General features: G+C 39.7%; 1 protein-coding gene across 3 annotated transcripts in view; it reads right to left on the bottom strand.

The window, feature by feature from the left end:
• Positions 1-17,454, bottom strand: part of Ralgapa2 (Ral GTPase activating protein catalytic subunit alpha 2) — a 264,147-nt gene that overhangs the window by 151,655 nt on the left and 95,038 nt on the right. For all 3 annotated transcript variants that reach the window (XM_038329480.2, XM_038329479.1, XM_038329481.2), the window contains 4 exons: positions 17,086-17,220; positions 14,585-14,682; positions 11,848-11,938; positions 10,150-10,326 (listed from right to left, as the gene is read on the bottom strand). In XM_038329480.2, the coding sequence (XP_038185408.1) occupies positions 10,150-10,326; positions 11,848-11,938; positions 14,585-14,682; positions 17,086-17,220 (501 nt within the window). The remainder of the gene's footprint in view (positions 1-10,149; positions 10,327-11,847; positions 11,939-14,584; positions 14,683-17,085; positions 17,221-17,454) is intronic.

Raw genomic sequence — 17,454 nt, 5'->3', positions numbered from 1 at the left:
TGATTTTCCCCCAAAACTCTCCCTTGCTGAGAAAGTATGCAACCCTTATCTAATCTAATCCCTTTGTTTTCAAGACATCATCTCTGTACTTAGTCATGCACTGGTGATCACAGCCCAGAAACACTGTCATCTACTTAATCTTCTAGAAAAAAGTCTAAGTTTGTGGGCAGTAATAATTAATTCTCTTTCTTCTTCTTTATTTTTTTTTAAAAAAAACCCTTTTTTAAAATATTTATTTTATTTATTTATTATGTATACAATATTCTTTCTGCGTGTATGCCTGAAGGCCAGAAGAGGACACCAGATCTCATTACAGATGGTTGTGAGCCACAATGTGGTTGCTGGGAATTGAACTCAGAACCTTTGGAAGAGCAGGCAATGCTCTTAACCGCTGAGCCATCTCTCCAGCCCCCTCTTTCTTCTTCTTATGTTTCTTTCTTTACTTTTTTTCTCCCATCTCATTCTGTCTTACCCTAGGCTGTTCCACTTTGTAATCCAGGAGAGCCTTGCACTTCCAACACTCCTCCTGCCTCAGCCTCCCAAGTGCTGGGATTGAAGGCCATTACGCCCAGTTACAAGTTCTGAAATGGATGCACCTGTGTTCAGCCCCATCACAGCCTCCTACTTGTGTAGGTACCTAACATGGCTATCCTTCCAACTCTCAGAGAAGCTGCTATGATTTCAGCCAGGCTCCTTCTCAGCTGTCAGGGCCCCTGACATGAGACAATGCCATTTCAACTAATATTCCCATTTTGCTATCTCTAGAAATTAGCTGTTATTATCTTCCCACTGCTATCTGTGCCCTGTGGAGCTATGACTCATTTAATTGTCCTTTCAGTGTGGCTTAGGAAGGACTTGAGGGAACAAGTGGAACTATCTATAATTTTTTACGACTATAGTCAACTAGATATAAAAGTCCAATTAGGATTTTTAAATATCCTTTTCATTCATTTCTCTAACTTGTTTTTTTTTTTGTTTGTTTGTTTTAAGGTTCTCACTGTGTAATGCTAACTGTCCTAGAACTTACTGTGTAGACCTGGCAGGCCTCAGATTCACACAGCTCCATCTGCCTCAGCCTCTTGAATGTTGGGATTAAAGGCATGGGCCACCATACCCAGCGTAACTTATTTCATTTTCTTATTTTAAAATTTTCAAGATTTATTTTAGTCATATGAGTGTTTTGCCTGCCTACATGCTCATCACATGCACACCTGGTACTCCTGAGGTCAGACAAAGACATTGGAACCCCTCAGACTGGAGTTACAGATGGCTGTGAACCACCATGTGGATGCTGGGAATGGTACCAGGGCCCTCAAGAATAGCATGTGCTCTTAACTTTGAGCCATTTCTCTGGCCCCTAATTTCTTGTTCAGTTTTAAAACATTTTTATTTAACAAATTGCTCCTCGTGTTATTATTTAAAAGATAGGCATTTTATTTTAAAACTATTGGAGATTTTTGAAAAAATTGTAAGTAGGGTAGAGATAATCTCCAAATACTCTACACTAGTTACCCTGTTTAGTTACCCTGTTATCAGCTTCTCACATTAGGATATTTATTACAACTAACAAGCCAGTACTAAAACAGGATTAAAGTCCAAACTTTATTTACAAATTTAAAAAAAGGTGTGTGTGTATGTGTGTGTGTGTGTGTGTGTGTGTGTGTGTGTGTAGGCACACATATGCCCCGGCATGTACATGGATTTAGAGTACAACTTTAGAGAATTGGTCCTTGCCTTCTACCTTGCATGAGGCAGGGTCTTCTGTTCCTTGCTGTGTATGTCTCCACCTCCCTTCTCCTCATAGGAGCACAGGGATTACAGACACACCCCACCACATCACACTCATATGCAGATTCTGGGATTTAAAATCAGGCCCTCACACTTGCACAGGAAGCACTTCACCCACTGAGCCACCTCTGCATCCTATGAGTTCCTTAATTTTTCCTCCTGTTGCAACTTAATTAGGCACAATACGTGTATCTCTAAAGCCTTCACTAGATTGTAACCATTTCTTAGGCTTTTTACATGTTGACAGCCTTCAGAGTTCTGAGGAGTTCTGGTCAGATACTTCATAGACTGTTCCTCAGTTGGGATCTCACAGAAAGTATTTCTAAGAGTTGGTTTTTAAAGGTCAACTTGATACAGTTTAGAACCACTTGGGAAGTCTCAAGGAAGGCCTGACTAAACTGGATTGGTCTGTGGGCTTATCTGTGGGGATTGTTTTAATTATAGTAATTGGGGTTGGAAGACCCATTCATTGTAGATGGCACCATTTCTGATGTTTGGGTCCTGTACAGTACAAGGGGAAAGTGACCTGAGCTTGGGTGTTCATGCATTAATGTACTGCTCTTTGCTTTTGACTGTGGGTGTGTGTAGCCTGATGTTCCAAGTTCCTGCTGCCTTCACTTTACTACTATGAGGGGCTGTATCTTGAAACTGTGAACTAAGATAAATTGCTTTCCCCAAGTTGTTTTTGTCAGGTTATTTTAATCACTGCAACAGGGAGCAGAACTAAGACTTTTTATGGGGGTGGGCACGCAGGGACTTCTCTTTTGATGTATATTTTCTATTGTTTTTATTGCCTTTATTAATGTTTTATTTAGGACTTTTGCTTATGTGCTTTTGACTGAGATGGTCTCTAACTTCACTTTTATCATACTGATTTTTGACTGCATTTATTCTCAAAGTAGCACAAGGTAGATAGAAAGATAGAAGAGAGCTTTCTTTCTCATTCTTCAGAAAAAGTTGGAAAAGAAAGTGTCTTCATTTGCAACTAAGTAAAGCTAGAGATTCTCCCTTGCTTTTATAAGTTTACTCAAATTACATTTGATATTATTTTAAATCATCATATTGTCCATGTACTTGTGTTTTCTCACATACTGATTCTTTGATCAATCTTGACCTGTTCATCTAGCTTTGTTAATGTTTATAATCTTTTGTTTGGTTTTGTTCTGTTTCACTTTCTAGTACACTCATGTAACCTCTCAAGATTTACTAGCATTTTTGTGCATATTCTACAGTTTTATTCTTTCACTTTAATTTTGGAATAGGACACACATGTTCTATTTCACTTACTATACACATAGACAGTAGGTTATATTTTGTCCCCATAAAAGAGTTCGGCTACATTCTAGAGATTGCAATATGTACTGTTTTATTTGAAGTATGGTTTTTAGTATCTCATTTCCCTCTTTAAATTGGTCTGTTATTCTACTGAGAAGAAATTCTGTCATTATCACAGAAGGTGCTATGAAACAAATCAGGCATCTCTGTTGATACAAAGTGGCCAACTTATTAATGTTCAGTGTGATTTCTAAGTGTATCTTAGCTTTTAAATTCAAAGATAAACACATCTGCACAAATACATATGTACGTATGTGTTGTAAGAAGCCGCTTGTTTGTTTAACTGGTCACCTAAACTCCCAAAATGATCACACAGAAACTATATTATTTAAATCACTTCTTGGCCAATCACTTAAGTGTGTTGCCCGCTAGCTCTTACATCTAGTATAACCCATCTCCAGTATTTTATATTTTACCACAAAGCTCATGGCCTACTGGCAAGGTTCCAGCTTATCTGTCTCTGGCAGTGGTTCCATAGCTTCTCTCTGACTCCGACCTCTTTCTCCCAGCAATCAGTTTACTTCCCCCCTGCCCCCCAGTTCTGACCTACTGTACACAGGCCCAAAACAGCTTCTTTATTAACCAATGGTATTCACAGCATACAGAGGGGCATCCCACATCACGTGTGTCCATGTCCACTCAACTAAATTAACTGTATCATGTCTTCTTTATTCTTATTATCATTTTTTGCTTAACATATCAATTAATAATTAATGGAAGTTTATATTAAGACATTTCTCCCTATGAGTATGGTTTTATAAGTCATTACTCATTTTTGTTCTTATTGTTGTTTCTGGTTTTGGGGGGTTTCTCCCCAAATTTTGTTTCACTTACCTGGAGGCTGGGAAGTTCATATAAATGTGGAATTATTGTTAACTGCTGATAATTTCTGCTTTAAATTTTATCCAGCTGGCTACATAGAACTATAGCAGTAGTCTTCTCTCCTTTAGAGAACTCATTATATTGATTATGGTAGGAAATGTGCTTGACTGATTTCTAAATCTTTATGCTTTCTGTCACCTTTGCTCTGCTTCTCCTTTTGAGTCTTTGGTGAGATTTTTACTGAATTTTTCCACTTTTGCCATCAATATTTTCTCTCTGTTGTCATACATTTTAATTTCTTATTTACATAATTATTCCAAAAATATTCTAACATTTACCCCAGACAAAGAAAGATGAACTGATTTTTGCATTTTTAAGGCATCATCTACGAAAATGAAGCATAACTCTGATCTATCTCTGATATATCCGAGGAACCTGAGGAGAGGCCTAAGGGGGCCCACAAGGAGCCAGAGGAATGAGAAGGCAGGTCCAAGATGGGTCCAAGAGGTTTTATGCTATTGATGGAAAGCTCCCAGACACTGAAACAACAGATTCGGTAAGGATGACAGTTTTTTGGAAAGGCTGTCTGTAGGAGTGCTGATGCTTCTGAGAGGAAAATGAGTCTATTCCTTGCAGAGAATCATCATATACTCCTTTGAGAAGACACAATGACATGTACAGACAGACATCAAACCCAAATTCCCACAAACTATGTCTGAAAACCCAAAGGCACAGAGAGTAAACTCTACTTGTGGGTCCTCTTCATTTTCTGACTTTTAAAGCCTCAAAAGAGACTCCTGAAAATCAAGCACAGCACCAAGCAGCTGCCAGTCTGCAAAGCCATGAAGAAGCGTTAATGAACGCTTACGAACTGACGTGAGTAAGACTGCCATTTTGCTACAAGCCCTTGGTGGGGAGAAGTAAGAAAATTAGGAGTTCACGGCTTTGCTTCACTCTACTACCCCAACTTTAAGAGTGCAGTCACACGAAGTGAGACCGGCCCCAGCAGCCCGGCCACGCTGCGGCTTTGCTGGAGTGAGAACTCCGCGCGCATGAGGCTGGGTACTCACTCACCACCTGCACTGCTGTGCCACCACCAACCAACACCCTCAGTTCTCTAGGATCTAAATAAAAAATCTGCCTTGCATTCAGAAACCACTCTTGCCTCAGAGACGAAAATCATAGGCAATATCCCCCATTATCAAAATATGCTGAGCTCTTTAGTCTTTCAAGGGACTGTGTTCGTTTTTTCAATATTACTGTGAAGATTTTAATGAGCTAAAGTGTTTTTGCCCAAAATTCTCCGGCTGGTGGCACGAGTTCCAGAACAGATGCTGACATTTTACATGTAGATGGGTCCTCAATGAAGGAACGCTTGATTAGAAAGGGGGATTTAAGAGATTATAGAAAATTCCATTTTTACCTCCAAAATACCAAATATTTGCTTTATTTTCATTAGTAGCCTAGTGTCTTTTTGTTTCACTATTTCTAAATGTTATAGAGACCTTTAACATTACTAAACTGTGGACTCTTACACATAGGTAAAATGCTATCCTCTTTCTCTAAATACACACATGATTATAATGAACAAATATAAAATTTAGGAATTTGAAAATAATGAACAGATTTTAACTGGCAGATAGGGACTTATGATCAAAGGGCCAGCTCATACAGCTGCAATTTTATGTAGGTGTGGCAGAGTTTAAACAAAAACAGCCTTTTTCTTTGAAAACAAAAGCTATTGCTTCTCAGACTCTAGTTAACTTCTTAATTGTAGGGAAAGATAAACCAGGTGAGCACCTCAAGAATCAGGAGATTGGGGTCCAAGTTGGTGTTCTGTTCCATGGCAGCCTGGCACTCCTTCCTTTCCTTGTCTGCTTTCATTATTACTCGGTCCCAATTTAAAGACTCTAGAAGGAGATTTACCCATGCCACTGTAACCTTTACTATTATTTTTCTTCACAATATTTCATGATGGACAAGCATATCAGAGGCTGGTAAAATACCAAAAATGTGTCTGATGACAGAAAACTGATGAACTGTTTCTAAAAATCAAGTTTAGTGTAGAGGAACAATGTTCAATTCACACCCTACAACTGTAATTAAAGGCATTTCCTGTAAGAGACATTGGGATGTAGGTCAGTGATAAATACATTAAATAAAAGAGATATGAAATTACATTATATATGATAAATTTAAGGTTAAAATTTAATTTATGCTTTTAGCTAAATAATAATATGAAGGCTTAAAGCATATTTGTTCATTGATTTGGGCTATTTACTGAGAGCATCTTTTACCTACACTGTCCAGGAAGTCAGGAGGACTCTGTGTACATAAAAGACAATCTGTCTTCCCATTTGGAGTTCATGATCCATCAGAGAAAGACACTGGCCCCTCCCACTCAAAGAAAGACACTGGCTGTTTCTTATCAAATCTTCATTAAACCTTATAGGAACCTGGGGAGGAATGACCATTAAAGTTGGGCTTTATCTTTTGGAGTCCTAATTAGTGATGGAATTTTTAAACCTTCTCTGATTTTAAAAGTTTTAGTTTTGCTTAGGTTGAACTATTGATGCTTTGAGTTAGCTTTTTGTTGCTTGCTTTCCTTTCTCATTTGAGAAACCCTCTCTACCCCAAGATCACAGAGTTTTTTCTTCCTCTCTCTCTGTTTTAGAAGACATTTTCTTCCAAGTGTTTTTAAAGTTTCCTTTTCATACTTAAAAATTCTATATTTTCGGAACTGACTTCAAACATGGTGTAAGGTAGGGACTCTATTTCTTTAACCCCACCATACATAAATATTTGTCACACAGGGACCCATTTAATAGTACGTTTTCCCCTGCTAGGTGTGGAAGAGCCTCCATCACATACCATGATTCCATGCCTGTGAAGAATTAGTTTTGAACTTTATACACATCGTTTTTAGTCTATTTGTCTATCCCTAAGATTCTAACTTTCATTACATAAACTACATAGCATTTATCACGTTATTTGTGATAATCAGGACGCATCTTTTGTCTTGTTTGCAAATTGTTAAAAAATCAGTAGCTATGACTAATTCATATTTTTCTGTCACATGTCTATGTGTGGTGTGTATATGTACGCAGGCTTGGTTACATGTACTGAAGCACCTGTGTGAGTGTGAATACACAGAGGTGGCCCCTGAAGTAGACACTGATGGTCTTTGTCAATTACTTTCCACTTTACCTATTGAGAAAAAAAATCTCCCACTCAAGTCAGAGCTCACCAATCCTAGCTAATCTAGACGGCCAGTTTATCCTGGGGATCCCTCATCCCTATCTCTTAAGTACTGGGATTACAAATGACTACTTCTTATACCTGGTTGGTTTACATGTGGGTATCCAACTATGGTCTTCATGCTTGCACGACAAGTGCTTTTATCCAATGAGCCATCTCTCCAGCCCCATTCCTCTTCTTATTTCCCACAGCATCTAAATAAGTATTTCTAGATCGCAGGTTCCTCTGCTAAATAAGGGATAAGCTCAGCAACAATGCTGTAGAAGCAGAGCCACAGATACATCCCACTTACGAGCTATTCTCCAAGCACACTTCATGTGTGTATTATTGCAATCTTCTTACTTTCTGTACTCTTAATGCTATGGCAGCTGGGACCTTGCAAATTAGAGAGGAACTGTCCCTCCTACTGTTTCTTAACTGTAAAAATACCAAACTCCTCACCAGAGAAAGTATGGCTTTTTTCATACGTGAATGAATCAATGTAAGCTTGCTCAAGTCCATCTACTCTTGCCTTTCCTACTCCAGGGCCAGGTACCAGGCAACTAGACAGTCACATGCTCTAGGGTTCACTAAGGTCACGTACAGCAGTCCGCTCACCCTACTTTGCCTTGCTTTCCCCATGGAAAAGACAGCAGAGATTGTTCCCCATATTTTCTTTCTCTGCCTCTTGATTGAACCTGGAAGATTCCCTCTATGGCTCTTATGTCCAGAGACAAGTGAAATAAACCTTTCTCCTAATTACTATCATTTTATTTACATGCATTAATATAACTGATTAAATATAGCCCAAGTATATTTTAGAACAATAAATAATAATAAAGTGAGCCGTTGTTTTCAGTAACATGAAATGATTTAAACAGCAAGTGAATATGAAAATAACCTATTAGCTGGGCCCTGACTTCATTCTAAGCAACTGATAGTGGGCAGGTGAGAAACAACAACACTTTCTGTTGGTTTCCTGCAGTCCTGGTGATCAGTTCCAAGGCCTCACACATGCTAGGCAAATGCTACCTCTGAGCCACATGCCCAAACCCCATCAGATGACTTTCTGTATCCTAAAAACCCAGCTAACAAGAGTTCCCTTTTTTTTCCATTTATGCAGAAATTGTTCCCTTAAGAACAGAAAGTTAAGTTCAGAACCGTGATAATCCTTAAAGCTCCTCATATTACAGTTTGTCCTTTCCACAGCTGACAGGATGAACTCTTGAACTGTGTGTACTGATTCTCCATGTTAGTATTTCAAAGAACAAAGTATTTGGAGGAGTTAATCGCAGCATGGTGCATCATACAGAGTTACACAGCTCACTACCCTATGCAGTCAGATGCATACTCTGAAATGGGATCAAGACTAATCTTTCCCAAGGACAAACAAAAGAGGCACTCATCCAATTTTCTTTACTGTCAATAAAAATGATTACATCTGGTTCATCTTTAAGAACATTCAAGTGAGATTCATCACTAGATCCATAGAACCATCATGGTGAGATCTCATCTACACTAGACCTACACAAGCTGTTTACTTCATAAATGCATTAACAATTCTCCAGTAATTCAAAGGGCTTTACAACTGTAAAATAATTCAGTGGGGAGGGTTAGGGACTGCACAGCATTGGAGGCCAGTTCCTCCTCAGGCACTTACTAGTATTTTCTAGTCAGGTAGCATGATTTCTCTGGGTCTTACAAAATAGAAACAGAGAGATTTAGTCTGCTTGCCATACAAAATTAGAATTCTTAAATCCTATAAGTTCACAGTATTGGCAGAATTTTACCAAAACCATTTGCTCGTTGTATGGCATCGTAATGCTGTAATACAAAGTATTTCCAAAAATAACAGACACTATAGCTAACTTAGGTTTTATATCACAATGAAAATTAAAGTTTACTTGATTAAAAATCATTTAAAATAAAACTTTGCCTTTATTTTTAGTTTTGAGTGATTTTCAGCATTTAAAATGGGCTTTTATTTCTTATATGCTTCCTGGCTCAAACCCTAAATGCTGGGATTACAGTGGATGCCACCATAACCAGTGAGAATTATTAGATCACTTATGCGATGTGGGTGGTGCGTGTATATGTGTGGGAGTATAGGTGCCTTGTGCATGAGTGAAGAAGCCAGAAGTTGGGTGTCTTCCTATATCAACCTCTACTTTGGTGTTTAAAACTGAGCCTTTTGTTGAGTGGATAGCTTGCCTTTTCTGCTAGACTGGCTGGCCAGCAAGTTCCCAGGGTCCGCTTGTCTCTGCCTGCAATGCTGAAGTTAAAGGTTTGCACAGTTATACTCAGATTTTGCTTTTGTGCTTCAGTTAATAACTTCTTTATTCAGGAAAAGCAAGTCAAGATCATATTCATATAAACACTTACATTACAGTTCCACGAATAATAATAACTATTATTATTTTAGTGGGGCTAACATTACAGGATGCTGTAAGAAGATGACAGGTTTGAGCAGACTGGGATCTCACTGATGTGGATGCTCTTCTAGACATTAAACTGAGTAGTAGCAGGCCACTGTTGTTCATTTTATAATTATGACCCTTTATCACACATATATGTCAAAATTTTACATTATGTGTATCAACTATTTTATAATAATTAAAAATTAAATAATAAGACAGCCAATCCTCTTATTCTACAGGTATGGCACATATAAGCTGAAGTAGTATTATTTTCTGTGTCCAAAGACCTTGGATGGGTACCATCACTTCTTAGCATAGGAGACATTAGTCATAAGCAAGGCAGGCTTCCTCTCACATCTGCCTGATTTCAAAACTCATTCCATCCAAAACTCTAAGAATTCACAAGGAATATGAGCAGGTGACCGGAACTGCAACTCCAGTGTGGTTGGAAGTGGCATCCCCACTGCACTGTGCTAAGGGTTCAGGTATCTGAGGCAGGGAACTCTGGCACTTCTTATTTGCAGCAGTAATCCTTCTCACACACAATTACCTGTTAAGTTTGAAGCATCAGCAGGACTCAGTTGTAACCAGTGGCGGGCATCAGAGTCTGGCACAGCATCTGTGGGAGTGTTGAGTTCCGGGTCCTCGTCACAAGTCTGCCATGGACTCATGGGTAGCTCTGTCTCATTGTTGGAGCCCAAAGCTGTGTCGCTACCAGTACTTTCACCTGGCACACAGAGCAACCAAAGTTTGAGACTGCAGCTAGATGAAGATAAAATTATCATTATCTCCGTTCAAAATTATCTCCGTGTAAGTAACAACACTGCATAGCTGACAGGCTTTGCTCAGAGGTTTGGGCAGAACCTGAAGAACTTGGTTGGGGTTCAGTAATGTCCCCGTTAAACATTTATTTAATAAAAATACATCTTCCAAGGACTGGGCATTAAAAGGCTTCATAACGTAGCAATCTTATTAAGGTCTTTTTTCAATTATTCCTTGTGTTTCAAAGTGACACCAAGTCCCAGGTCCTATCAAGATCCACCCATGACATGAGGAGATAAACAGGAGGAATATGGTGGTAACTGACTTCGCAGCATTGCAAATTTACTCTGCTATTGCAAACCCAATGTTTAGACGTAAACACAGGCTGAATCACGCTGGCAGATTCTGGAACGAGGTGTCCTACTACTACAGATCTGCGGCACTGGAAATTTTATCCTTTAAACACTAGAAGTGCTAAACTGTCACAAGGTAATCATGCAGAGATTTAAAGACTTAAGTAGTTATTTAATTGTGCACAAGACAATCTAGACAATTCTGCTGCTTGACATCAGAGCTGCTTGCCTGACAGTTCTACTCCCTAACAATGCTGACAGCCCCTTAGCTGCACTGTCTCTACTGCTGTCCTCTAGCTATTTGCAAGAACTGAGAACTGTCTGAATAAGCAGATGATCCATCTGCTGGGTCTCACAGCACATCCTCCCAGAGCTACCGGCAGCAGAGAGGAAGTCAGTGTGTGGGAAGAGCTGCAGTACACACCATTGAGAGACAGCTGGGTGTACAGCACACCACCGAGGGCCAGCCGAGTGTACAGCACATCACCAAGGGCCAGCCCAGGTGTGCAGCACACCATCAAGGGACAGCCGGGTGTACAGCACACTATTGAGGGCCAGCCTGGTGTGAAGCACACCACCGAGGGCCAGCCCAGGTGTGTAGTACACCATCGAGGGCCAGCCCAGGTGTGTAGCACACCAGCTGGGTGTGCAGGGGCTCCCACTCTGCCACACTGACAAGGAAAAAACCTGGCCTCTAAGTACAAAAGAACAGAGCACAGGGTCCAGACTTCATAATATATGATAACATCTCAGGATTCCAGGCAGACTTTATTTTCACACGCTTGCCCAGTGACTTCAATGTACCTTTGAAGCTTTGTGTTTCTTCCCTGTGGGGACTTTGTGGGAAAGGTAGCTTTTATTTATGGGTCTGTCTGCTCCCCTAAGTCTCTCTTGTTCCTCTTACCTGGGGAAAGGCCCAGGGATGGAGCAATAGACCTCTTGGGTATAGATAATAGGCTGAAACTGTTCTACTGACTAAATTAACTACATGACTTCTGAGTTCCTGGATCAAAAATATTCTCCACAACCACCCCTTCCTTACTGACAAGACAACCACTCCACTTAGAAAAGAAGAAACCACAGCAGGCCCACTCTGCACTAGGCACGAGCAGACCCCGTTTCCTGGAACTTACTCTTCTGTCTCTCCCTGCATCTTCCTTGTGTCTGCTGTAAATCATCCTTCAGATCCAGCTCAGCAGGACTGCTGCTCCTTCGAACCAAGATCTTCAGACAAAAAGAAATGCTGTTTCATTACTGGAAAGGTGAAACTTTTACCTGACTCATAAGTTCCTAGCCTATTTTTAAATAAAAGAAGCAATAATAGTAACAAAACACTGAGTGATGTTTTCCTTTTGAAGAATGCATTCATTGACAAGCTAGTATAATTAAGTTATAGGTTTCTCAAGAGCTGAAACTCCAGTTCATATTTTCTACTGACAAAGCTGAATGAATATACCAAGAAGAAATGCCAAATCCTGTGGAAGTGGCTGACATGTCATCTGTGAAATGCCAGTTGATGGCTTTTGTCATTTACTTTTCTTTCTTTTACTTGTCCAGGAAACAGAATATATGACAGAGATGTGGCCTTTCAGATAAATAAAGGAAAAACAGATTTAATAAATAAGACCTCAGGCTAGGCGGTGGTGGCGCATGCCTTTAATCCCAGCAGTTGGGAGGCAGAGGCAGGTGGATATCTGTGAGTTCGATGTCAGCCTGGTCTACAAAGTTATTTCCAGGACAGCTACGGCTGTTACACAGAGAAACTCTTTCTCAAAAAAACAAAAATAGATAATAGATAGATAGAGAAATGAGACCTCAAACAAGCATTTGGAAGAGGGGTTGGATCATCCCTCCTTCATAATCAGGAGTCACCTCCAGGTGAATAAAAGACTTGAAAGTGTGGAGCAAAAGTGAAGCATTTTATAGAATAAAAATAAGGGAATACTTTATCCTTTTGTAGCTGGAATGCTTTAATCCATAAAATTCTACCATAATAAAGAATATAAAAAAGAAGGATTTGTATTTACCAAAGACACCAGAGTGAAAAACAGCCACATACAGAAGATGTCTGTTACAAACATAATCAAAATAAAATCAGTAGTCAGTTGATGGAGGAGAGTTATCTGTCTATGTTACTTTCATTGGTTAATTAATAAAGAAAACTGCCTTGGCCCTTTAAGAGAACAGAAAATTAGGTAGGCGGAGTAGACAGAACAGAATGCTGGGTAGCAGGAGTGGGGAGACGCTTCAGTCGCCATAGTGAGTCTCCATGCTTCTCCTCTCTGAGATGGACGCAGGTTAAGATCTCTCCTGGTAAGCCACACCTCGTGGTGCTACACGGATTACTAAATATGGGTTAAAGGAAGATGTGAGAATTAACCAATAAGAGGCTACAGATAATGGGCCAGGCAGTGTTTAAAAGAATACAGTTTCCGTGTAATTATTTTGGGCAAAGCTAGCCAGGTGGCGGGACGCAGCCCGCCGCTCCCTTCTACAGTCAGTCACTATTCAGACTATACAAAGAACTAATACAAGTAAAAGAAAAGTAAATGACAAAAGCCATCAACTGGCATTTCACAGATGAAATACAAACAATCAACACAAAAACTTTAAACCTTATTAGTAATCTAAGAAATTCAAATAAGTCATCCCATTTCCATGTAGTTGACCTGCAAAAATTTCAAAAGTCTGACAAGAGAAAGTGCTGGTGAGACTCATTACATTGCTGGTAGAGATAAAACAGCTACAAACATTTGGGAAAGGAGCATTATCATATAGAGAAAAAGAATCTTTGATTGTATAATTTATTTGTCTATGGCTAGACAGTCACACAGAGAAACATTTGTACATGGAGGGATATTGAGAAAAGTCTGATAAAGTCCACGGCTATATTTTTTAGAAAACTAAAATACTGGAAAGAATCTAAATGCCTATCAGCAGAAGAATGGAAAAGTAAGTGATATATTCATAGTAGAATATCACACAGCAGAGAAAACTCAGATGAATCAAGTACTACATAATACCATGTGGAAATTCTGCAAACATACAACTGAGTGAGTGAAAGAACAACAGTACCCACAGAGATTTCAGAAGCTCCAGAAACTAAATAATATATTGTTTGGAGCCACATACATGTAAATGTATGTAAAACACAACCAACACCATGTCACTGTGAAGGGAGGCAAAAGCAAAGAACTAAAAAACAAAACAAAACTAGTGGCCAAAGCAACAGAACCAGAACTGTTCTGGCGCTTGGGCAGAAATGGGTTCATCTGGATCTGCTTCATTATGAAAAGCAAGATCTACACAGAAAAGCTGACACATGTCTTTCTGAAACATAAAAACACAGGAACTCAACTCTGCTATCATCCAAAGAGATAGGAGCAGGGAAGGAACTCATATGTTCTATATCTAAGCTTTCTATAAATATATACTGTTTTAAATCACAAACAGGTTTATCTGAAAGAATGAGTTATAGGCCATTTCTTCTTTATGTTTTATATTTTGTTTTTTTTTAATAAATGCCTTTTTTACAAAATAAAACAAAACCACACAAAATCTTTAGGAATACTGTGTCAGGTAGGGAATCTAAAATGAAGAATTTACAGGCAAGTACACCTGCTCAAAGTGAACTGGACAACATGAGACCAGCCAGCAAATTCTATTTCATGCTAACCTCCCCCCACCCAGTTTTTGTAGAATGACTGTATTTTACACAGAAAGCAAGTACAAACTTAAGTGACTTAAGGATTATTTAGACCTATAATCAATCTAAATGGGAAAATATTAAAACTATCAGCAATAAATTCATTATTATGGTATAATTTATGCTTGGTTATAACGAGAGAGATTTTCTCTTGGAAATCTTACTGTTATTCCTTCATGTTCTTGTTTCACATGTTCTTTACTCTCTTGAAGAGACTTGGGTTCTGAAGAGCTCAAATTTTGTGAATTTTCTATCTTTTGACCTAGAGATAGGGGTAAAAATGATAAAATGAATGTTTCAGAAGGTAAAATAGGAGATAGACAGATAGGTAAGCAGGCAGGCAGACTGGCAGAGGCAGAAACAGATAGATAAACCATGCATCTAGATGTCATAGGTTACACACATGAATTATGAGTCTGCAGCATCTACAGGCCCAGTCTACACAGAGACCTGGTCTATAGCCCATAGATAGCTTCAGTTGGAGCAAATGGAACACTGTTCACTGTGGCTTATAGGGCCAGTTAGTCCACTATGCTGGACAGGGGCATATGACACATCACCCTGGGGAGGTGGGCTTGGGGACAGCATCTGACAAAAGATCTGCCTGGGTTGGTCTGTGAAGCAACAGAAAGAGAACAACAGGACAGCTCTGGGTTGCCTGAATAGAAAGACTAGCACAAGAAAGCAGAAACAGGTTCAATGATTTAAAAGGGGATACTGCCACATAGCCAGCAAAGATTTAAGAAAAGATCATAAAAGCATATGAATAACAATCTGTAGCCAATAAAATTGAAAGAAATTAACAAATAGAACCAGTTTCTAGAAAAACATCAAAATCAAATTCAGAAAATCAAAGTAGTATCACAGTCCCTTAATTTAAATTTTTACTTGGCAAATAATGCATGTTTATCTTATATAACATGCTGTTTTGAAATCTACATACATAAATCATCTTAAGCAGCATATGTACTATGACACACACCCACATGGGCAGAGTACTTGTCTCCTCTTGGCCAGGCATAGTAGTACATGCCAGTAAGCTAGCCCCCAGAGACCAGGGAGTGCACTGCAAGTTTCAGGCCGGCCTGGGCTAATGGAGACCCTGTTAGAAACCAAGCAATGCTTCTGAGCTCTTCAGAAAGGAAGCACACTGTACTGTGCACTAGAACCCCGGAGCTTTTCTTCTCTCAGGTGAAGTTTGTTAAAATCTGAAAGGATTTGAAAGCCTTTTTTATAGGAAAACCTCAAGCAACTGGTGGGTTCTCCCAAATATTTAAGGGATATTTTTTTCTTTGTTTCTCCTAGTAGTCCTCAGAATTAAAATTGTGGCCTCCTATATGCTAGACAAGTATTCTACCACCAAGTATATAGCCATATCCCTAATAATCCACACAAAAGCCTTTAAGGAGTAGAAAATTTTCAGATATCTTTTCTCAGCTTTATTTTTTGCTATAATTTCTTATTTCAAGAGGGTTTTTAAGGAAAAGTTTCCCTCCTCGTTTGCTGACCCTGATATTAGAAGACACAGGATGATAACCTGTTGACAAACAAGGCAGGATGTTTTCTGACTGATTCATGGAATAAAGTGACCGACTTATGGAACTAAAGGCAGCACATTTACTGATGCTGTACATCCTGAAAAGTGTTTTTCACTATACGATACACTAATCTGTCTGCAGCTTCAGTAACAACTGACTCCCTCCTCCCCTTCCACACCCTGGTACTGTGGAAAGCTAGACCAACCCAATGCATGCATGCTCTAGGGGTTTTTCTGACCTCAGTGAAGCCTGCAAGCTGCTAATAAACTTTCACACAGCTGGTCAGCCTTCGTGCCCAAAACCCTTCAGCTCTTCCCAATGCCTGACCCTCACTGCCATTCGCTCTTCCTACTGCAAAGTTTCTTCACTTTGGGAACTCTCTGTCCCTCCTACTCCAGCCACTTCAGACTCCTATCTAGTTTCCAGGCATGCCAAACTTGAGGAGTATGTATCAGATAAATATGTTAAATAGGAAGAGTTTCACTTCCAGAAGTCCCATTCTTACAGGCAAATGACAGGGTGACTACCTGGGCTGGGGAGATGGCTCAACGGCAAAGCGCCTGCTGTGCACGCATCAGGACCTGAGCTTAGATCCCCAGGCCATGCAAGAAGCTGGATGAGGCAGCATGGGGCTGCAACCTGGGGCAGAACAGGAGGAGGTAAGAGGCTCCTTAGAGCTCACAGGTAAGCTTTCACACTAGCAAAAAGGTCTGCTTCAAAATAAATAAATAAGTAAGGTGAAAGCTATCAAGGAAAGATAGCTCAGGTTAACCTCTGGCCTCCACACATATACACATATATACACACCCACACTAACAACACATAAATAACATGCAAGACCCCTTCTTCCTTGAAGTAGATATTTAAATAAATGTAATAAGCAACACTACCTGCAGCTTACCCCTATCCCAAGCCCACATCTATAGCTTTTCACTAGTAACTGAGGATTCAGTCAGCACCAGGGTAATTACTCCTTGTACTTGAGAGGCAGAGGCAGGAGGAAACTTCCAAATTTGAGGCCAGCTTCATCAACAGAGTTTCTGGCCTGAAAGGCAGAGAGAGAAAGAGAGAGACCCTATCTCAAAATCAATCAGTGGATCAGACAAACAACTGAAGATCCCACATACCCTGAGAAGAATCTGAGCACAAAGGCTCAGTGATGTCAGAGGTGCTGCTGCTCCGGGGGACCTGCTGCTGTCCCACCACAAGATAATCAGAGTCGGCTGTGGGTGTACTCTCTGCCTGCTGGAATTCCTCCACTTCTGGAAGCATTAACACAAAACACAGGACTGTGATTGGAGATTTTTTTAAAAAAGCATTTCACACTTAACTGATTTAAACATTAAGTTTCATATTGTTTTTAGAAGCCAGACTACAGTAAGATAATCTGCATGCACATCACCAAACATCCATATTTATTAACACTAAGATTCCGCTCCATGATACATTTTTCTTAAGCTACAATTAGCCATCTGTTTTCCAGGTGAAGGAAAAGG

This window comes from Arvicola amphibius, chromosome 5, assembly GCF_903992535.2.
Source record: "Arvicola amphibius chromosome 5, mArvAmp1.2, whole genome shotgun sequence".
Classification (NCBI taxonomy): Eukaryota; Metazoa; Chordata; class Mammalia; order Rodentia; family Cricetidae; genus Arvicola; species Arvicola amphibius.
The sequence above is the reverse complement of the archived record's forward strand: the minus strand, read 5'-3'. Positions and strand labels throughout refer to the sequence as shown.